Below are 23,561 nucleotides of genomic sequence, written 5' to 3'. Positions count from 1 at the left end.
TCTATTGGCTGTTGAGATCCAGTTTGAACACCTCTAAAGTACCCCCTTTTTAGAAAGCTTAAATTTGAAAAAAAAAATGACTGATCGTATTGATTTTGAGGCATTATTGTCCTATTAATCCAACTGCTTGTGTAAACCAAATTTTGTTCAGAAATATCAGGAACAATCAGGTGGTGTCCACAATGCAAGGTATTTGTGCAAAAAAATAGTTTTTAAGACAACTGCAACTGGAACTTGAAATCCCCTGTGGAAAGCCAGTCGGGAATTAATCTGCTCCTCTGTCAATTTCAAGAGAAGTCCTGACTCAAGCAGTACTGACAGTGCAAAAACTCTACATTGACAGACTGGTAAATGGAATGAGCAAACTGTTTGTTTTTTTTAATTTTCTGAACAAGCAATGAAGTAGAAAATACAGGTAATGACTGGTGGCAGATTTCACACGATCAGATCATGTTGTTTATCAGCATAGCAGAGATATGGCATTGTTTATTTTAAATTCCCATATGTGTCTAAATGTTAAAACAAATGTTGGGGGGTGTAAATGTCAAGTTCTCATGTTATAACAGCAAACATAAATGATCTCTTATAACTAATAGTGATGTAATGGGGCAGGTGGGGCTGTATGTCCCAGTTGGGCATTGTTGTAATTTCTAGCCTGCTGTGCATGTAGATTTTTAATTTTTATTTTTTACATAGTGTGATTATGTGGAGAACATTGCATTTAAACAGTTCAGCAGTACTAGCAGTACTTCTTACAGACTGTGACAGGGTTAGAAGCACAAATACTTAGTATAGGAAAGATTTTATTGTTGTTTTAATGTATTTTGTATGGACTTGAAAATACCATAACAGTATTACCACCGTCAGTTCCAGAATACAGTGAGTAAATCGGTGAGTCAACTAATATCACACACAGCCATCAACATAAATACAAATAAATAATCTATATTTATTTTGTTATTAATTTGAAAAGGCACTCCTCAATATGTGTAATAAACAGAGGCTGGGTGCACACTGTCATACGCATGCTCCCCAAACAATGAGAAAGACTGATTTGCACAAGCTGCAGTTTGTAACTTGATTTCACCGAAACTGAGCAAAATCCATCAGGTTACCCTATTATGGCACAATTACTTTTCATTATAGCACTTTGATCTTTTACATTTAAAGATTTAGCAACTTATTGAAAATCACACAACATGCAAAGCATATTAGGAATAAATGTTCCGATGATTTACCTCTACAGACACTGAGAATTCAATTCTACTCTGTTCTGTTATTTAAATGATTGATTCTACTGGCAACAAAATGTGTATTATCTGTATTCCATCTGAGACTTGAATGCAATAAGTTTGCTTCTTAATGTACAATAATGGTTCATCAAATGTGCCATTGAAAAATAAATAAATAAACAAATAAATAGATATGCATTAAAAAAAAAAAAAACAACAACAAACAAACCAAAAAAAAAAAAAAACGAAGAAACATTGTTTTCTGTTCCAGGCTCACAGAAGAGAGGGGAAAATAAACAGCAAGATGTCACAACACTTGCCCTTTGCTTTGTACGCTGTGGAGCTGATGAATCCCTGAGACAATTGTACGTTTCATCTCTTTGAACTGCTGAGGCAGCACTTTTGCTGAGGAATGATAACATTTCCCACAGGTTACCCTTCTTCTCCTGTTTTTTAATTTATTTTTTCTCTTTTTGCTAACTGGCTTTAACCACAGCCTTCAATCCTAAATCCATTATTTATAACGGCCCTTTTCACATTCCCCTTTTTGTTTATTTGCTTATTTTATTTTATCTCTTGTTTGGCTGTTGGCATTTACAGATCGAGAATGAATCAGTAATAGCTTTCGTAATGTTTCTCAAGAGCGGTCCATACTTATCATGGGGATACTCTTGACAGCTTTTTGGCCTGTTGAAGTGGATAATAGTTCTGCATGCCTTTTTAGTTGCTTTCTGGTTTGTCTCACAGCTGTCTAAATGTGCTGCTTATAAAGAAACAAAGGCCAGAAAGTGAGATTACTCTCTCACCAGGAAAAGCAACTCGCAGAAACACACAACGTTTCTGGTGCCACATTCATTTTCCCTTACTCGGTTTCATTTAGCAACTATTTGAAACAAAGTACAGTAGGTATATCATGAGTTATGCATAAGACCTTCGCTATGCAACATGTCACCTAAAGAGAAGCTTAGTATAGGTCTGAATATCACACTTATCTTAATTAATGTATTTATTCCATGTGGTATGTCAGACTGATTTATTTCAGGGGGGCAGGAGAATGGTTATTCTGTAGTGTACCAGCTGTCCTTGGAGACAAGGGGTAAAACAACTTTTAAAAAGCTGTTAAATTGTTGGCCATAAAATGGGAAGAAGCAGAGGTAGACTTGACAGTGGGTATCTGATTAGTGAAACAAGTATAACAGTGTGTTTTATAAAACACTGTTAACAGGTCTATATGTAGTCAGAGACTTATGGGGGTAATTCAGTGGCATCCCAAATAAGAGGAATGAAACGTTTCAGTAAATGTAACCAAGCATAAGTGGGTCACAAAAACACACCCACACAAAACTTAATGGGATCAATATCGACTTGCAGTCAGGTGCAGTTTTCAGATGTGCCAGCTAATCACATCTAATTTTAATTAGCTCTAAAGTAATTAGTAAATTGCAGAGAGCAGCTTTGAAACACCACCACCCCACCTCGAACAATGCACAGAACATCACAGCCACACAGAGGCTTACTTCAGGAGTTTCGTCCTTTGATTATACAGCGACAAAGAAACTACATGTTCATATCAGTTCCATGCAATTGCTGGTTTTTAAACTAAAAGTCTGGTAAATGAAAAGATGTTCTTTTTATTGTTATCTATAACTGTTAAAAAAAAAAAAAAAAAAAAAAACATCTGAATAACAATGAGCTAATAAATATCCCAAAGGGTTTAAATAATTTAAAACATCATTCTTTTTTTCTTTCTTTTTTTTTTTTAATGACACTAGGATAATGAAAACTATCGAGGTCTCTGTTTGTATTAGTGCTCGCACTATTGAGAAGTACCTGTGCTGGTCCTGCGGTCACAAAGTGAATCAACTAAACTAAACTAATAATTATTATTTGAAGTGCCTGTATCACATACATTAACCTACATAGCTAATTAAAGTGCAGGGCAGATAAGATTTGATTTCCTGCCATGTAAATGTAAAATGAAGAATAATCTATTCTGTGTACAGAGTATCACTGGTATGACTGAAAGTACTTGTTTAGGTTGCAGCTAATTATTTCAATAGTGAGTTTTCAATGTATCGATTACTTCTTCATTAGGGATAGTAATATAGATATATGCAAATGTATTAATTATTTCAGATTATTTATTTGCAGAGATTTCTGTCTCTGGGTTTGGTCAGCTGAATTGTTTAACCATATGCATTGATTAGCACAGTCAAAAGCTCGTTAACGGACGACAAAACAAAACAAAAACAACCAATCTAAGAGCACCAGACTTTCCAAATTAAGGGAGAGATTAGCATGGGCAATTGTCTCATAGCCTTTGCCACTCCGTTTAGCAATTACAAAAAATGACTTCCCTCTCGCTCACCCTCTTTTATTTCAGGTAAATGCAGTTAACAAGATTCTCAATCCCCATCCCCGTTTCCAGTCAGAGGCCTGAGCCTTCTCAATTAGTTATGCCCTGAAGCAGATGCAGCGGATTTCAAATGCTGCCATTCAGACTGGAATATTTTTTTTGGCCTCCCCCTCCAGAACTGGAGTCAAACTCCCATGCTGTTTACCTCCTCACAAAAGGGTTAACCAAGCGAGCAGCTTGCATATGTGAGCCAAAAAGAGGCAAGGACCAATTAAACTGAAGGGAACATAAAATGTACGTCAGGCTTCATGATCATGGAGAAAAAGTAGATTAATATTCTCCTGACACATTGATTATATGAAATTAACTCTGCTGCATAAATGTTTCTTAAGTCCAGGCCCTCACTTTGTAAGGTCGCTAAATCCTGGAGTGTAGAAATAAAGGGTTCTATCTTCTTGTCACCCCTTGCTGTGGCTGGACACATATACTGTTTATTGATAGGTACAAATACTTTAGAGAGTGAAGTACAGGGGAATTACTCTCTGAGGTTGGCAGACATCAATAATGGCTTTTAAAAGGTGTGGTGCTACTGAGTGCTCTGTACATGGTTTTATTCAAGGTTGTTGCTATATAAAATATGAATAATATATTTTACATGATCTTTTAAGCACCTATAAAGTTTTAAGTGTTTATAGATTACACCTAGTTACTCCACAGGTCACTCTTCTAACGATGTTACATGTATAGTACTTACTGGGGCTCACTATACAACTCATGGGCATGAAGAATGTAGATAGAAACATATATATTGGTCAACAAATACTTTAGAGCTTTTGGACCACGTTGCTCAAATAGGTCCATTGCAGGGTGATGCATTTTTCTTTTTTTTAACTCGATCATTACTTGAATACTTTGTAGTAGAAATATATAATTTTGTGGTTCTGTGCTAGCAGTAGCCTCAAAGCTGATTATACAGTAGATGTGTACAAATGTGCATTCTGTATCTAAGACACTGAGCTCTGTCAATCTGATTTACATGGTATTGATGCTGACCCCATCTGGAACATACGGCAATGACAGCATCATTCTATCTGCAAAATGTAATTGAGTGTTCATTTACCCAGGTTGATATGTTCCAGTACTGTATTACAGCTAGATTTGCTTTGGTATTGATATGTGTATATATATATATATATATATATATATATATATATATATATATATATATATATATATATATATATTCTGACGGGACACGTTTCGGAGGACGCTTGTGTCCGTCTTCGTCCCTCGCGACGGGGGTGACAGCACGGGGGTGACAGCGGTGAGCCGGGCTGAAATAAAAATAACTGGACATTTCAAATTGGGGAGAAAATAAGAAAAATAATCGGTGATTCCAAATTTTAAAACCAAAAAAATTGTTAACAGCAAAGACAAATCAACCATGTATACTTCGTTCAGTGATGCTCTTAGAAAGAAAGTTGGTTGCACACTCAAAAATCTCTTCTTCTTTAAGACTTGACAGCTAACATTATACACCACATTCCTCTTACATTTTGTTTAAAAAATTTTACATTTTTATTGAAACAAAACAAGAAACAAACACAACTTGTTTCGACACACTGGCCCTGAATAGCAAAGCTTTTCCAGCTGCCAGGGAGGGCTTTTGTGGAGTTTTAATTTTCCGTTTTAAAAATAAAAAATGACCAGGAAGGATGAGAACAGACACGAAACTCCAATTCCTACACGATGAAGAATGTAATGCAAATAAAGTGGATACCTAATTAACATACCCCCCGTGCAAAAATCAAGGGTTGAGGTGGTCGTATTGAATATGTTCCATCTGTTTCAAAGAATGGCCCCATGCTAAAATAAAAAGGTCTGCTGTGGGTGGAATGACTCTTTGACTACAGTAATGGTGATGGTGCCCAATGTGCTGCTAGGGATTGCTAAAACTTTAGAGGATGAAAGGGATAATGTAGCTGCCCCCCACTATGGAATCGCAGCCAAAAGTATACCCCTGCGGTGTATCATCAAAGGACAACCTGTGTGGACCTTACTGAACAGCAAGCGCTACGGAGATATGAAACTATAATTTAATTAATACAAACATAGATGTAGAGTATTGTGCTTTCTTTATTATTACGTTCTATTTAATGTATATTCTATTGTTTCGCCATATCTCCTGTTTTGTTTTTCTCCACCTTTACTACCTTTCAATCTCACCTGTCCATTAATAGAAATCCTGAAATGACATAAAAACTGTCTCAATTAAATACTGAATAGTTATTCCGCTACGTTTATGTAAATTGCATCTATTCCACCTGTTGGAAAACAGCAAAAAAGTGTTTCATTATATGATGGAAACAATGTTTGAGATAAGAGTCGGGTTAAAACAAACGGAGACAGTGAGTGCCATACTGTCAAAAGACACTCTTGATATTCAGGGCATATGTGTCGAAAAGTGATGTGTTTATTTTTTGTTCTGTTTCAACACGTCATCAGCAAGCGCATAAGCTCTGTGTTTTATTCTTCCATTCCTTCGGCTGCTCAGTCAAGCGCTGGGAAGCTGAAACGGGAGTTGGCCACTTACAGCCTGGAAGAAGGGCTGCCCCCAGCCATGGATTTCCTCAGGTTTCCCCCTAAAAAATTAAAATATGTGAGTAGGGGGGGTTTCAGTGGTTTGTTTTAGTTCTGCGTGGTGAGTGGTTGGGTTGGAGAGGCTGGGCTCTCTCCCCCAGCGAAGTCATGCTCTAGGGGACAGGCCTTGTCTCAGCTGCTGGGGAAGAATAATATTTCATTATTTTCAGGGACAGGTGGCAGGGCGCCACTGTGGAGCGTGTTAATTATTTATTATTATTCATTCATGGTTTGGTGACCTAGTCTTTTTGGGGGGAGGTGGCCCATAGCCACTTCCTATCTGCGGCACTGGGATGCATATAACTGTTCATGTAGCCCACGGACGAGGCCTCCGGCCAAATTTATCTTTCACTCGGGCCTGAGTTCCCACCATAGTCATCGGGCCCTGATCACCCTTCACAGTTCATAAATCATCTGCAATTGCAATCATCACCATTCATTTATCGCCATTCATTCATTGCGGATTCTCTGTGCTGAATATATCTATTAGTGCCATATTAATTACCTTGAACAAGAGGCATAACCAGCAACACACTCACATGGAAATTTTGTTTGAGGCTGAATGGTGCAGCGGTAATACAACGACTAGGGGCACCACCTTTTACTGATATAGGAATTCAGCTATGGGGCGAAGTGCCATATTCACAAAGCACTGGCATGAATTAGTTGCAAAATACTATGCTGGTTTCAAGCCTGAAGTGCTTCTTTCAAAGCTGCGCATTTGAGACCTAGATAGTGTCATGTCTGTTGCATTCACAGATTTTTACGTACTCTTTTTTATTTACTCTGAACACACTCTTAACTTCAGGGGACACATTAGGAGGACAGAGATGTTATAAACTCCTAGTGGTTTATGTTCGAGCACTGGACGAGCTTGTATGTATGTCCATATAACCCCTATTTAATCAAGAAAAAACACTCAAAGCTCATTCATCTGAAGTTTTACGAATCAGAGCAATGCTCCTTCGCTTTATTAAAATGCTTTTAATACTGGAAAGGCAGTTTGCGCACACCACCAAAATCCATAAACATGCAATAACAATTAGCGTTTCTAAGTTAGTTGCAAATTCAGCATTAACACTTCAATTGGTATGATACATCTCCATGCATCAGTGCAGCCACGGGGCCAGCTATACACACGCCAATGACCTAATACACTTATATGTATTTGTGCAGCCACGGGGCCAGCTATACACGCGGTCTAAAAAAGCACCCACTTCCATATTTCAGTTCATTCAATATAACACTCTCTCAAAAACTAAAACATAGTTTCAATACCTTATAGCAATGCAACCAATACATGTGAGATATAATATTGTAGATAATATGCTTACCTCCTATTATAAGGAAGAGTAGCGTGAACAAAGGAATCAGAATTGTCTTGTGACAATTGATGATGGACCACGTCACTCTGCCAAGTCTTGATTTTGTGGTACCTCATTGTAAAAGACATGAGGCTTTATAGGTTTTTGTCTCCATTGAAATACATGGAGAGACTTTATCAAATCCAATCATTAATTTGGTTAGATACTTCTTATCTTTCTTTGGCACGCAACAGCCTAGAAATTTAGAGCCATATGCCAACAACTTTCCAAAATATAACACCTGTTCCAAACACTTGACCATGATCTCACTCACTCATTTCTCGACCCCTCCTCTATCTAAAAAGTTAGACCCTTGCTATCCCTTTATTTTATATGTGTATACAAAGAGAATAATGTTACTTTGAGTATATGAGTGTTGTTTAAAATATATACAACACTATCAGTTATGATTATATTTGATTATGTGTATTTGGTGCCTAAGTACATATTCCCTTACACCATTTTATTTTTCAAATTCATTTTCCTTCTCTCCTTACAGGCGTGTGCTTAACAGATATTATAGAGAATTTCCATCTTATGTTTTTCCAATATAGAGTTTCTCTTCATGGATAATCTATTTGTTTTTTATTTAAGTGTAAGACTATAATGTCTCTGTCCTATGAGTTTCTTAACAGCATGAACTCAGCTGAACTACGGACGACCTCCTATTTTTTCAGCAGCACACAAGCTAGCTAAAACCGGTTCGCTAGTGGTACACCAATCTTCCCAATTTCCAGCGATGAGTAATGTTCCCCCCTCTTCTAGGGTGAGAAGATAATTTCCCTCGTTAAATTTTAACTTTGACACTATAATCTTTTTGATAAAAGAATTCTCACTCTGCGTGCCAACTATGCCTCTCTTTACCAGGCATGATTTTTTCTTAAAAAACAGGCTCACAGAAAGTTCGGGAAGAAAGGTCACATAAAGTTTACCTTCTCAAAACCTATCCTCTACTTTTAAAATTACTTTTTATTATTTGTTTAAGCTTCTTATTTTATATTTCAAACAACATCTCTTTATGTTGCATCATCTTTTAACTCAAAGTCAAACTAGACAGTTTATTCCCTATAGAACACGATTACTAACTATTTTAAATGTAAACTTATCTTGATGAGAAACAATTTCATGTATATTATTATAACAGGCAGTGTTAAGCATATGGTCTTACACACACAAATTGTTTTTAGTAAAAAACAAGCATATTAAACCTTATTTCAACATTTATTTTCTTAGGCTAGAAAGGGTGCTGTAGAGACTTAGCATTCAATTCTGGGAAACAAGCCCATCTTGATAAGAAACTGCCTAAAAACTGGCCACTTGTATCAAACTATACCAGCTTCTACTGCATGATTTTTATATAAAGAGAATACATAATTTTCACAATTACTGATTAAAACAGCATTAAGCGTTACTTTTGAATACACACTTACATAATTTTCCAAACTAAAGAGTATACAAACACTACAAAGGGTTATAACACATATTATTGCATTAATACATTTCATTTGAAATCATCCAGTCCATGTCCAGGGTTTCAGCTCGCTCCCAGCAGGACTCCACTTCAGTCTCAGGTTCAGCTCGAGCTGGTTCAGCGAACACGACATCTCTCGAATCCATCGTCTCGCATCACAGGTGTGAGTCGCCATGGCCTTGATTTTGTACCTACAAGACACTTGTACACGCTTAGCAGGGACACCTTCCTCACATTCTGATTTTCTCAGTGTGCCCATTTTACTAAGTGACCCTTTCACAACTCATGCATTCAATCCTCTTAATATCTTTTTGGGTTTACATTTAAATGAGAGAAAGAAACTCCTACAGAATCATTGCATTCAAACAAGACTCTACAGTGTTTGGCCAAATGACTGCATGCCGGACAAAGTCTGGGCCCAGTCACTGATGACTTGCTTTGGCACATATTACATGCACAACTAACAAGAGGATTATGTTTTAATTTATGTGTCAGGGTTACTTCTGCACCATGTACAATAGTTCTGGATCTGTACACATTGTTACTATACATTTCTTTCTGTTCACATAGAGACACTTTAGAAGGGATGCCATTCATCCAGAATACAGTAGGGGGTCAAAACTCACTGTTTTTTATATCAGCAGGTATCCAATTACTGTTCTGCCTCACATCATCAGTTGGCAGACATAATACAACTGAATCTGAATCAGTTGATGAACCATGAGCCTTAGCTACTGAGATTCTCCATACAAAAGGATTCAATGTTTTACTGACAAGCCTAGATGATTCAACATTACTAGCGACAATAGTGAATGGAGGAGCACTACAGGTAATATTTATTGAATTATATTATCAGCTACAACCACTTTAAGGAACAATTATGACAGCAATTAATGAGCAACAAAACCTTAAAGGTTCAAGAACTGAGTAGTCCCACCCTTGTATTTCAATATAATGAGTTTAACTGGAATCATGAATTTAAACCAATTGATGGAAAACAGCAGGTCAACAACTTATTACCAGCATTAATACTGTAATGATTGTTTTGAAGCGCAAAAAGAAGAGACATGTTTTCTTAAAGGAATAAATAAGTGCTTGTTTTGCACATTAATGTTTGATTAATGTTTGATTTGCCAGACAGTCATCAATCTACAATAATTAACATCTTACATAAAGGAACCTGTCCACCCTGTTTTTTTCTGCTTCAAGTTAGCTGCATGATGTAATTTTCAAACTTATTTCTGGTGACACTTTACAAACAAAAGCCTACAGAGACATTTTAGGTGTTGTTCATGGAATAACATCTCCCTTATAGCTTCTTATTATCATTTAAAAACCTGGTCTAACTTGTTTAATCAAAGTATTGATCTCTTATCAGCTTTGCTGTTGAACGGAAGAAATAAATCAGTTTGAATATCCTAAAGAAGGATTTATAGCTAGTTTGAAGTACTACCTGTCTATGAACTGGGCTCCAGCATTGTCCTGCTTGCAGTACAGCTTTAATTGTTTCTATCTCATTAGCTGGTTACTAATAAACACTGCATTTTTCTGCATAGCCTCCCAGACTCTTGTTGCAAATTAGTCATCTGGCTCAAAGGCTCTTTTCTGTAGTAAATTAAGAGGTACAAATGCAAATCGCTATGATTAGGAGAAAAGCCTCAGGATTGGGAAGCAAATGGCTGTGTTTGCAAAAAACTAGAACCATGGGATTGAGGGAGTGAAAGTGCAGCATAGATAAGCAGCACTTTAACTACATCAGTAATTATATTATACTAATAGAAGGCATGGCACACAGAGGAGATGTTTGGATATAATGCAGTATCGCCAAGTGCCAGGAATTTTGTTATGTTCCCAGATTTTATCACGTGGGTAATTTGTTCAAGAGCCTGTCAATTACTTTAAAACAGCACATTTTCTTCCCGCTCTTAATCAATCAGATTACTAGAAAGCCTGTCAGGAGAAGCACATTTAATACTAAATGAGTTGTCAAATGTGCCGTTTCTAATGAAGCTGCACAAGCCAAGCACTGTCAGAGTTCAAATTGTAAATGCTGCTATATACTGCCACATTGCAATCATATTCACTGTCTGGCTAATGGTCTATTAAATATATATTCTAATTCCATACTGGGAGCTCTTTGGTGGTGAGAGACTTGGCTTTAAGGGGCCATCTTACAAATATGACAAGAATCGAAATCAAACTACCTACATTGTTTATTTATTTATTTATTTAAAAAAAACACACACACATACAAAGGGCAAGGTCCCAGTCTCACACAGGCACCAGAAGACTGTGGAATACAGCTGACCTGGTCTTATATCAACCCAGTAGCATGGTCCATGTCCCCTTTGCTGTAACACCAAACCACCTTCATTGTAACATATTTGCTAAAGCAGGGGCTCTTCCAGTCCTGATCTTTGTTCCAACTCTGGTCTAAATTATTTAATTGAACCAATTATACCTCCATCCATACCCTGAACTTTTTCCTTATCTAATTTTACATGTTAAACCTAGAGTGGAATGGCCCTCCAAGACCATGATGGAAGACCAAAAAGCATACATTTCCTCAGAAACTGGAGGTTTGTGTGGTGAAAATGTCATTCTTGGGCATTGAGCTCCACCTGGTGGCTGCAAAGCAGAATTTAGAATGTAAAAAATCACAGTAACATCAGGTAACTCTAATGGCAGCTTATGGCAACTTTAATGGTACTTATTGCAGTAAATCATTATAAGTAACATTTTCAAGCCATTTTCACAGTGTGCAAAGCTCAAGTAACAATAAACACTTCTAACAAACTACTTGACAAGTCTCATACAACTAGTTAATTCAACAGGTAGCAGTTTCAAGATTAAGGATGAAAAAAATGCAATGTAGAGGCTAGTCTAGATCACCTGGGACAACACTGTATGATGCCCAGTTTACAATAATACCTCAGTGCTTCTTATTCACCACCAGGTGTCATCAGAATACAGCTTGAAAAAAAAAAGTTTTATAGCATGTGGCAGAGCAAAGCTCTGCCCTTTAAATTGGCAGGGATGGGGTTAACTTCCCCTACCTGCCTGGGTTTATTATGTTCAGGTGGCTGGGGTTGATTAGTTGATTAACGATCAATCGGCGCCCAGCCACCTGATATAAAAGGAGGCCTCTGCTTCTCATTTGGGGAGAGGGAGCTGAGGAAGCAGGTTGGTTTTTTTTTTGGTTGCTTGGAAAGTTTGAATCCAGTGAAGGCATTGCCCAGCCTGGAAATTGTTATTTTTGTAAGTTTTGCTTTTTGTCTTTCTTTGTGTTGAAATTGCTTTGTTTTGGCCCTTGTGCCCTTTCATTTTTGTGTTTATTTATAATAAAATAGTTATTTTTTTTGAACTGCAGTCTGTCTCTGGGCCTCTTTCCACTCGCCAGCCTGCCACATAGCACTATCACTAGTATAGTGACCATTCATCAATGATGACTGATTCTATTCCTGGAGGGAGAGATGAAAGACAAGGGTCCCCAATCAGCCCTCCATGGAAGTCCAATATGCTGTCTTCCAGATTGCGACTGAAAGTGCAACAGGGATTCAACAGGGATTTAATTTACATAACACATATTAAATCAGTCTTGTGAGGGACAGCCCATAGACACAGGGTGTGCGCTCAATTTGGAATGAGTTTGTAATTGAAAAGCATTATGATCAGGTGCCAGGAGATTGATATCCTCAAAGGAACTGTAGCTGGTTTCTGGCAGCATCTTGTAATCAATTCCAGTTTACAGAGCCATCTGACAAAGTGGTTGGTTGGATCCAGACATCTGATCAGCTCAGAGATGTGAGACTGAATGCTGGGAAGCTTGTTGGAAAGAACTGTAAAGGTAAAACACGCAGCAAAACAATGGGGTGAAGCAGCTTTACTGACAAAAGGAGGTAATGATCATGCTGTATGGTTCTAGGTTCTGTTGCCTCAATATTGAGTTTTTACCTTTTTTTTATCTGCCTATATCTGGCTTTGAGTTTGTGTGGAGAATCCTAAGTGCTGGGACTCAACCTTCCTCGTTCCATTGAAATCATGTGACAATGTGACTTTTCACCTACATACTTTGTCTACCTATATAAATACGCAGAGTAGGTCGAAAAGTCACATTGTCACCTGATTTGAATGGAACAAGGAAGACTGTTCAGTCCAACAATTAGGATACTCAAGAGAAGCTCAAAGGTAGGAAAAGGCAGATTTAGAGAAAGATCATCACTCCTTATGATTGCAAACTCCATAACATAGTACAGTAATTCAAATGACTTTTGAAGCTACTTAATCTTTAAATTAAGATCAATACCTTTCTTTAATAAATGTATTGTTCTTCATTTTTGGTAAAAAAAATAAATAAATAAATCTCTTTAAAGGGTATGTCACTGCAAGTGAACGAAGTACACACTTCTAGTGAATTTTCTATTGTGTTTCTTCTTCTTTTTCTTATATTTATTATTCATGCCAATTGTGATAATTATTTCATCTGAGAAAATATAATGAGATTTTACTAATCTATTACATTTCTTACCCCTTGGAATCCGACTCTATGTTGGGAATTTGGTAAGCATTTAACATTGTATGCATGTGCTTCATATTTAACACACTGGTGTTGTATTACCTTGAGATACCACAGACTTGTGGAAACATAATCTGCAGAGAGATGAATGTCAAGAAGCATGTGCAGGCTCATGCGCACACACACACACACACACACACACACACACTGCACTATTGTTGAGATCCAGCTGGGGGTCACATTGCATCTATTTGCAGGCATACTTGCTGTCATCTGCCATCAAGCTATAACAGAACGCAATTTTCACGCTCAGGTTCAATCACTCAGAATAGGAAAGTCCAAAGTAAACACTCCAAACTCAAAGCTGACTCCCCAGCTACAAGGCTCATGACGAGACTTGAGAAGTGTGTGTCAAAAACCAGCAGCCAGATGGATTAACACATTATGAAGAGAACATAGTAGAATGGATTAAAAGTAAAGGGATTTGTATGAATCAGGGTGAACAAAACATCTAGGAGAAGAGATGGCAAGATTTATTGAGAGCAGAGCTGAATACATACTGCATATTATACAGTGAAATGTCTACTAAATATAGCAGAAAAGATTTTGTGGACTGAATTAGATCAACTATATCACCTTCAACAAAGACACAAAAATATAGCAACATATTTTTACCACCAAGCCTGAAAAGCCAACCTTTTAATTTGCAATATAATATGTGTTGCCAGAGAGATCTACAATCTTGTGTTTGGACAAAAGGAAGGGCAACTAGTTACATATAAAATTAGTTAAAATATATATTTAATTACTAGTTAAAATATATTTTCTCCACCCAATAAAAATCTTCTAGGGTTAAATAAATGATAAATAAGTTATAGCTGGTTAAATTGATATAGATTGTATAGACAGGAGAAAAAAGAATCTATCAAAATGGATTAAATAATGTATACTTACAACCTATAATGCCACATGGATGTACCTCACACTACAATAGTACAGTGGGGTTGCATGAATAATGCCCTTTGGAGTTCCAATGTCTTCCCCTCCAGCTGTTAATAAATTGTTTTATTGTACTGAGCTGTAACACATTTCAGAAAATCAATTTTGTCTAGACTGGTTGGCAGAAAAAACACTTTAGAGTAAATAGGCCCAATTAAAATCACACATTCATCAGTAGTACCTCCCTCTCTCTCTCTCTCTCTCTCTCTCTCTCTCTCTGCTGTGTTGAATAGGGTCCCTCAGTGTCAGCTCTGTTCACTCTATACTTGCTTCTATACCATGTGAACAGGGTTCAAAGGTCACACTGTCACACAATTTCTCAAGACCACAAAGGAAGAGCATTGCAGACAGTTAAATGATTAAAACAATCTTAATTTCAGCAACAGGGCTCAGTATTATTCAGAATGGCAGCTGTTTTATAGTTTGGTAACTTTTGTAAGGGATAAAATGAATGTGGATTAAAAATTTTAAAAAAAACTGCTATGTGAAAATGCTACAGATGTTATGAATGATAGAAAAGAAAATTTTCAAAACATTTAAAAGGGATTGTGTGTTAAATGACATTGTTTTTACTTGGAGACTTGGACTTCAATGAAGACAATTTATCCTGCACCCACACTGTATTAGTGGCCACCTGAGCCACAGTGTAGGACTCTGTGTGGACTCACAGTCATTCTTTATTGTCCAGTGGAAATAAATAAACTATTGTATAACATAGCTGACCATCATCTTAAAGGGTTAGTTGTAAACAGGGTTTTTGTTGCAGGGAGCACAATGTCACGCTGCTGCTTCACATTAGGAAATTAATTCTGGCTGGTTGTCACAACATCGCTGGATTTTAGACAGCAACTGGAATATTTAATGTGGATTTTTGTAGTTTTGTAGTTTGAGTTTGATGATTGGAAATCTAAAGAAAAAAAGCAAACTGAGGATCGACATCTGGATTCCCTGCTGTTGTTATGCAATTTCCCAGCTGGATGGCACAAGGTTCAGTGACTTACTACTGGGCCACAGAGTAATCAGTTAACAATGTTATTTTCAAAGGGGGCTACCACCAGCAGCACAGTCAATTAATGCATTAGCTTTTTATCTCTGGAGCCAGAGGATCGTTACAGTACATAAACGTTCTCGTTTCAAACATAATTACAAACACACTCAACCACAATACAAATTAGAATGACATTGTTAAAATCATCAAATTAATGATGTCACTAACTGATTCAAATCTCCATTTCCAACCAGATTTAATATGCACTGGATTCCATGTCCAAGTAACAAAATAAAAAATATTTTTACCAGCCTCTGTCCCTGGGACATATTGAATGACAAATCTTTTAAAAAGTGAATTGAGGTCATTTCCTTTGGTAAAACCTTCTGAATAAACAGTTAGCTTTAGCTTACTGTAACTAATGGATGTTTTGTTTTGTGAATAGCAAAATATAGTATACTTTTCATTTTTGTGATTTATCATAAGTTAATACATTGTGTGCAGTGTGCCCCTTAACAAAAATAATTTCTTACAGTTTTAGCAGGCAGAACTTCTTGCAAGATGACAAGATGACATCTCCTAAAACAATGCCATTCATTCTTTAGGCTACTTGTTCAAAATGGCCAGAGGTACCATTTAAAATAAAATGAGCTTTCAGACCACTGTTTATATAAAGGGATACACCAATGGGAAGAGATGCTGGAATGACATTCCTGCTTACAAACATTTGAAACATTTGAAATAGTTTCAAACAACTAAACTGACAAAAAAAAAAAAAAAAAAAAACCCTACTGAAAGGCAAAATGGAAGCCTATATAGAAACAGAAAGCAACAAATACAGCCACTTTCACGGGAATCCTCTGAAATTTCCTTGGGATTAAAAATTAAAAAATAAAAAATAAATAAATAATAAAAAATCCCACAGCTGGTCTGTGTCTGCTTGCTGTGGTGGCATGTGGTGGCATTATTCTAATTTGTGCAGTGGCTCAACATTCCCCTCTTGCCTCCCTGAAAACACTTCAAAGCACAAGCCTCCAGCAAGGAGCACTGGGAGGAGTGTCTTATTGTTAATTACTCTTCTAAGATGTACATTGTGCTGAACAGGAAAGAGCAGATGGGAACAAAAGAATCCGATGGCCCCTTAAAGTAGCGTCACAGGCAGTAAGTGACCCTGAACCAGAACATCTCCAGGTAGAAGCTTACATTAAACATAAATAATAATATATTATTTTATTTAGTGCCTTTCATAGTGGACCACCATCACAAAGTGCTTTACAGAGGTAGGCATTGATTAAACATCTCATCCGCAGGACGGAGCACAAGGAGGTTAAGTGACTTGCTCAGGGTCACGCAGTGGGAGAGGTGACCACTGACCTTCTGGTTACAAGCCCTGGACTTTAACCTCTGGACCACACTTCCTCCTGAATAATATCATTGCTATCTCTACCAGTAATTCTACCAGTGATTAATATTGTAATATTGTAGCAGTATACTAAAATTGAATACAGTAGTGCAAGCACTAAAAAACAGTGGTTTACTCTGCAAACACTGATAACTGGAAATCTCATGTGCCTGCCCTGATGGCATCTGCATGCATTCCTGGGCTTATTATTATTATTTTTGTTTTTAATGTTGCACCATTATATGTCGATGGAAGCATAAACTGAGATTTTCCTCCCTTAGCCTGCGGGAGTGCAAAGGCCAATGCACAACTCCCTGTGGGACCCCAGTCATGGTCAACGTGGCGCAGACGCTTAGTTTCACCATGATGAGCAATTATATGCTTCACCTAGATTGACATCCCTCAACATCTATATTGCATTGCCTAATGCATATCATACCATATTCCTGGAAATCAATAACATGCAATGATATTGTTTGCTTGATGCAACTCCGTTAAATGAACCACAATCCATTTATTCTAAAATGGGAATCCTAAACGACCGTGCTGCATCCACAGATTCTCTTTCTGTGGGCTCTGGAGGTGCTTTAACAGAAACCAGACTTTGTTGGCTTTCTAGTTTATTCCTCTCTCATTGATATTTTCTTGTCTCTAGGATAGATTAAATAAAAAAATATATATAGTACTGCTTAATGACCTGTATTTCATTTGATATTCAAACTTCCAGGGACAGCTCCTGAACACACCATTAGAACAATAGTTAATAGAATTCAAAAATGTAGAACGCAGATAAAAAGGATTTTTGCTGTATATTTTGTTTCAAATCTCCACCTGCCATCCTGTGAACAGGGATTCTGCAGCAGGAGAGGAGGTTTACAAATCATTTTTACAACAATGTTTTGCTGTATGATAATTATTTCCATCTACAGCATTGATATTTTTCTACTTGGGCTTGTACGTTTAACAGGCAAAAGTATTGTTAACATCATAAGGGTGACACAAGAAATGTGAGTATTATGAAAAGAAACCATACAACTACATGGATTGAAGCAACACTCTCATTGCACAGCAGATATTCCAGGTGGTATCCCTGGGTAACAAAATGTGACATGATCATGTCCATATAATCCCCCAAATCAGATTCCCGGCTGATATTATTTTAGGGGATATGGAGTTTCTCACTGAACCCAAGCAAGGAAATATCTGATTGGCTTTAAAATGTAATTAACTTGTAAATTGTCCATAGTTGTACAACGTAAGGCATCTCAATCTCGTGCAGTACAATGTACTGTATAAAATGTGTGTGATTTGCATAAATAATCACGGTCAAATGTATTCCCAAAACACATCCGAAAATTACAATGGCATTCCAACCAATTTCCAAATGTGTTTCTCCCGATTAATTAAAGATTACAAATGGTTTGACACTGTCTAGAATAAATGCTTTTGTCTTGCTAATAAATAAAAATAAAAAAATATGTTACAGTCATATTGCAGCTGGCAAAATACACAAACTCCCTCGTATAGACCAGTAACACAGGAAACAATGAAAATGTATTAGTATGTCTCTATTCCTCCGCACACAAGTTGTGAAATGTTTGGAAAAGAACAGCAACATTACCTTCGGCAGCCAAGAACTTCCCAGATAGACACAAAAGGTCGAGGAGGGGAGGGGGACTGGGGTCATGGAAGGCAGATGCTCTCCGCAGTATTCATTACCGTAACCCCCAAATTACCGTCTCAGACATTTAACACAGAGAACAAATGCTGCACCTGCGAGAAAAAACAAAACAAAACAAACAAAAAAAAATCCTGTTGGAGGAGTATTATTGGAATGTCTGTGGTATTTGGAATACAACGGGAAATGTATCAGGTGAAATAATTCATAGACAAACACACTGGTACGTGTATGAAAATGTGTTATAAAAGCAGACGAGGTTTTTTTGTGTGTTCGTAACACACAAAAAGATGTTGTTCGCACATGTTCTTTACGCAGTTTTGGGTGTGTTTCATAGAGACCGCCTAGCACTTCATAAAAGGCATGTCTACTTCGCTCATTTTACGATCTAAAAACACTTACTCCTTTTTTTGTTTACTATACACTCAAATTGTTGAAATCCCTGTAAAGATGGTGGCTTAAGTGTGACTTCTAAATAATGTATGTCTGTGGCGTATCTAAATGCCGCCTTGCCAAGTGGAAGATGTTGTTTGGGAGGGGGGGCGGGAGCTTGCATAGTTTTTCCCTCAATAAGGGGATGGAGTTCAATTAGCATTTTACAAGTCTCAACCCCACCCCCCACCACCACTATTGCTCCCTTCCCCGCAGCGCCCATGCTTTCTCCCAGGGGATTGTCCTGTTTCTGGCTATTGCCAGCGTTGGCAGGGTGACAGTAGTCGAGTGTGCAAACTTGTGCTATTGTCCCCGGTGCAGAGGGAGCCATGGAGACCCCACTAATATGACACAGGAAAATGTTTGCTGATGGCAATTCTATGGGCTTTGTCCAACTCTCTTTCTCCATCATGACGACTCGATTTAAGTCTCTAACTGTTTCACTACAAATGCAAGAGTGCTATCCAACTCCTTTCCCTTTGTCCCACGGGGTTTGAATGCGTAATTCAGCTTTTGTGTTGCTCGATTGAGGGGGCAAATATAAAGACAAGATTCTTGAGCGCTCAAGCCCCCTTTCCATGGATATGTGCACATCTCTTTAGAGTTCTTTGCAATCCTGCTTCTTCAGACATCAGTCCTGGAGAAGAAGAAAAAAGCCCTGATCAGAACAGTTGAAAGTAGCCCAGCCTGATCTGTAAAAGCTCGTATTGTTTAGCTGCACTGAAGCATGCCCACTGCCAGCTCGTAGACAGACTTAAATTATATTCAAGAAAAAATATTTAAATAGTCTTTGCACAACGTCAGTATAAGACGTTTTAAAACTAAAAAAAGGCTAGACCTGGTAGGGAAGGGTTTGCAGAATGGAGCGAATAGAGATATTGCACGCATTTGCTGCGTTTCTCTTAGAGTTTCTATGACAACAGTTTGTTATGGCAAAGAATGTTGGACAGAGGGAGCCTAGTGCTTGATTGGGGCGTATTGTGTACAGGAAGAGGTTGCTGATTGGTCTGAAGAAAGCACCAGAAGAAAGCACCATTTATGTTGATTCACAGGGCTCAAGTGGTAAAACTATTATTATTATTTTTTTAAGTTCAGTCGCTCTACTGGGACGCCATCTCTCAAGTCAGAAGAGTCACCGGGTAATCCATTGATAAACTATTGATTTTATTAAACCCAAATGATGATGATGATGATTATTATTATTATTATTATTATTATTATTATTATTATTATTATTATTATTATTATTATTTATACCATTAACATGCAAGCAGCTGTCAATGTATGGTTGGCAACAATGTCCGTACTGGGCCAATACAGTAGTTATTAACTTACTGGTTAAACAATATAACGATATAAGCTGTTCTGTTTTTTTGTTTGTTTGTTTTGTTTTGTTGTTTGTTTGTTTTTTGTTTTTTGTTTTTTTTTTTTTTTTTTTGGGGGGGGGGGGGGGGGGGGGGGGGGGGTAAATTGAAATTGTGGTTCTAGTCATATGCCATGCGGATCTATGCATTTGTACGCATTTGTACGCATTTGTTATCGTTAGCACACTTGCGTGTACTTTTCTAACTTCGCATTGCTTTACTGCAGGTGAGTATCTGACAAAATGGAAGCAGAGATTTTCATCCGCTGGTGATGTACGGTGTTTGGATGATTTGATTCTCTCAGACTCACGATGTGAAAATGGCATGCGGCGACAGCGAGGTGAAAACTTTATTAAATTTTGTGAACCTGGCATCGAGTGATATCAAGGCGGCATTGGACAAGTCGGCCCCGTGTAGGCGATCGGTGGACCACAGGAAATATTTGCAGAAACAACTGAAACGCTTTTCTCAGAAGTACTCCAGGATCCCCAGATGTCACACGTTCAGGTCAGCGGAATCAAACATTGCCAAGGCTCTGGAGGACAGATCCAGTGTGTACGCCTTAGAGGCTGCAAATTGGAACATAAATGTGGGACAGTTGAGTGAAAAGTTCGGGTCAGATCAGGGACGTGAAGAGCCAATTAACCCAGAACAAAATTTAAAAAACGAAAGGGACAACGGTAGACAAGATCAGGTGCCTATGAGGAAACGACAACTACCTGCGTCCTTCTGGGAAGAACCGAGAGCGGCCAATAGCTTGGAGAAGCACGAGCCCTTTCAGTCTGTCTGGAAGAAAAAACAGGTTATCAGTGACGGTGGACTCTCGGTCCACAGATCCGAGGATCAGAAGAGAAAGAAACGGTCCGAGGTACCAAAGTCACATTCAGCACTTGCTACCCAACAGAGCATAGCTGAGAAGGAGCCAGTGACTTTGGAGATGGCTTCCTTAACCAGCAGGATGAACCTGTGTGGCTGCTGTCCATTTCAGTACCACGGACAACACGTTTACCAAAGCCATATAATCTTGCCACAGTCAGGGTTTTGTGACGTTGGACTCTGGGGGAAGGCTTCCACCCCGCGGACAGAGGCACACAGCTTCTCAAAAGACCCAATAATTGGACAAAAGGGCCACCCACATGTCGTTTTGAAGCCAATCCCAACAAAACCGGGTGTCCCTTCGCCAATTTTCAGTGTTTTTGGATTTGTTTAAATTAAAAAGAGGAGCTTATACAGTGAACTCAGAAACATATGTTATAAATGATCATTGGAGTAAAGTGTCTTGTGAATAATGTGTATCCCTTAGTATTATTATTATTTGTTTATAAAAAGTACATGTAAAAATATTCGAAGACACTTGTTTTAAAAAGCCTTAAATACAGCGAACGGTTTCAAGTATAAGCACTTTTAACATTTGTACATGTTAAGGAAAGAGGCAAAAAAATAAGCCCAAAGTGTATTCACTGGCTGTGCATACTTTGCATTTACGGGTGAGAAGCATGTAAACTTTTATTTTTTTAATGAATCTTATTAATACTTTCTAAAGCTCATCACCAGTGTGAGAAGTACTGCCTGTATTAATATTCGCTAATCAGATGCATGAGTTACTGGTAACTGTTCCAATAATGCCCTCTGAATCCCATCAAACCCATAAAGTAGAATACAATCATTACCAAATAACTGGGATCTCAATTTACACTGTGGCCTATATGGCAGCATGAAGTAAAACAACAGAGGAACTGTAGTGCAGAAGATTTCAATTGTAAAAATAAGGGCAGGGGAGTTCTGATTTAGAAATAAACTTACCAAATACATTGATAAATGTTTTTTTCCTGTGTATTCTAGAACCGTATAGTTCTTTCTGTCTTTATCTGAACCCATGCTATAAATTGGACAGAAGAAGGCTATATAGACACTTTAAATTCAGCTATGTTAGTGAATACCACATCTCAGATGTGTAGTTATGTGTGACTCTATGCTTATGTTGATATTGACACATAGATCCCTTGTAGAATTTGAATCATTGAAGTAATAGGACATTTGAATTAAACTAATTAATTCGCAATGGAGGGATTGCGGGAAGAAAACATAATTGAGTGTCTATAAAACAATACCGCATTCAATCAAGTTATACTGCAACATTTTTTAAAATGTCCTAATTAGTCTTGCAATGTAGATTCCTAAAGCAATTACAATAAATTAGATATGCTTTCTAAATAAAATGGACAGAAGCCATTTATTTTCGTTTTGTATTATCTTTTAGAGGCAATGTTGATCTCATTTTCAAAGAGAGATGTCTTGAACTGCTTTCAAATAATGTAATAGAACGTGATTTTGCTGTTGGTAAATTTAAGTGACCTTGATAGGAAAATGAAAACAGTAGCTCATTATTAAGATACACACGTTACCAAGTAATGAAATGTGCCTCTAAAATATGTTATGCAGTGCAGGTTATGTTGCTATGGAAAATGTACTTACACTTTAGAATAATGGTCACAGATCCTTATAAAATTCCAGTGGAACCGCTGTTATTCCTATAGTTTCCACTCAAATTAATTCTACATTTGTGTTTTTTTTTTCTTTCTGTTATACATATAACTCTTGGAGAACTGCTTAATAACTACAAAACATAAAACAATCAACTGTTACTATGAAACTCAGTAGGAAGCCATGTGCATTACCTGTCATTGTTTTTAAGTGATAATCACAGTATACCAACCAATTTGAAAGTATTAGCAAGAAACCAGCGGAATTAGAGGTGATACCATGATAAGTAATTGCTTACAATATAACGCTTGAGATCCATATGAGAATAACTGGTTTTGAGCTGTAGATAACAAAACAACGATCATTGAGTTTAGACAGTTAACGCGCTGTTTTAGTTCAAATTGAACACACCTTTTCTTCAGTAATCAAAGCATATAGGACATCATTAAAAGAAACCTGCATTCCAAAGAAATTAGTTACCACAGTGTGGCCACTAGGGGGAGCCTGCTTGCATGTCCAACCGCAAATTAAAGAGAATGTGGTACAAAAACACCCACACAGAAAAATCTCACTTTAGAAAATCAACCTTGAGCCTTGTGTCTTTTTAAAAGATTTTTTTTTTTTTTTTTTTTTTG

The 23,561-nt window shown here is 37.4% G+C and overlaps 1 protein-coding gene across 1 annotated transcript; it reads left to right on the top strand.

Annotated features, from left to right (window-relative positions):
• The first annotated feature begins 19,886 nt into the window (after positions 1–19,886).
• On the top strand, positions 19,887–22,656 carry LOC121329972 (protein FAM181A-like). Its single transcript, XM_041276126.1, has 2 exons — positions 19,887–20,217; positions 20,669–22,656. The coding sequence occupies exon 2, from the start codon at positions 20,762–20,764 to the stop codon at positions 21,650–21,652; it is 891 nt and encodes a 296-aa protein (XP_041132060.1). The 5' UTR covers positions 19,887–20,217; positions 20,669–20,761; the 3' UTR covers positions 21,653–22,656.
• Positions 22,657–23,561: the final 905 nt, after the last annotated feature.

This window comes from Polyodon spathula, chromosome 17 (assembly GCF_017654505.1).
Source record: "Polyodon spathula isolate WHYD16114869_AA chromosome 17, ASM1765450v1, whole genome shotgun sequence".
NCBI classification, from domain to species: domain Eukaryota; kingdom Metazoa; phylum Chordata; class Actinopteri; order Acipenseriformes; family Polyodontidae; genus Polyodon; species Polyodon spathula.
Note: the sequence above shows the minus strand (reverse complement) of the source record. Positions and strands in the feature narration are given on the sequence as shown.

Bases quoted from the DNA above. Each gene is read 5' to 3' on its own strand.
- LOC121329972 (XM_041276126.1), top strand. From the start codon at position 20,762: ATGGCATGCGGCGACAGCGAGGTGAAAACTTTATTAAATTTTGTGAAC.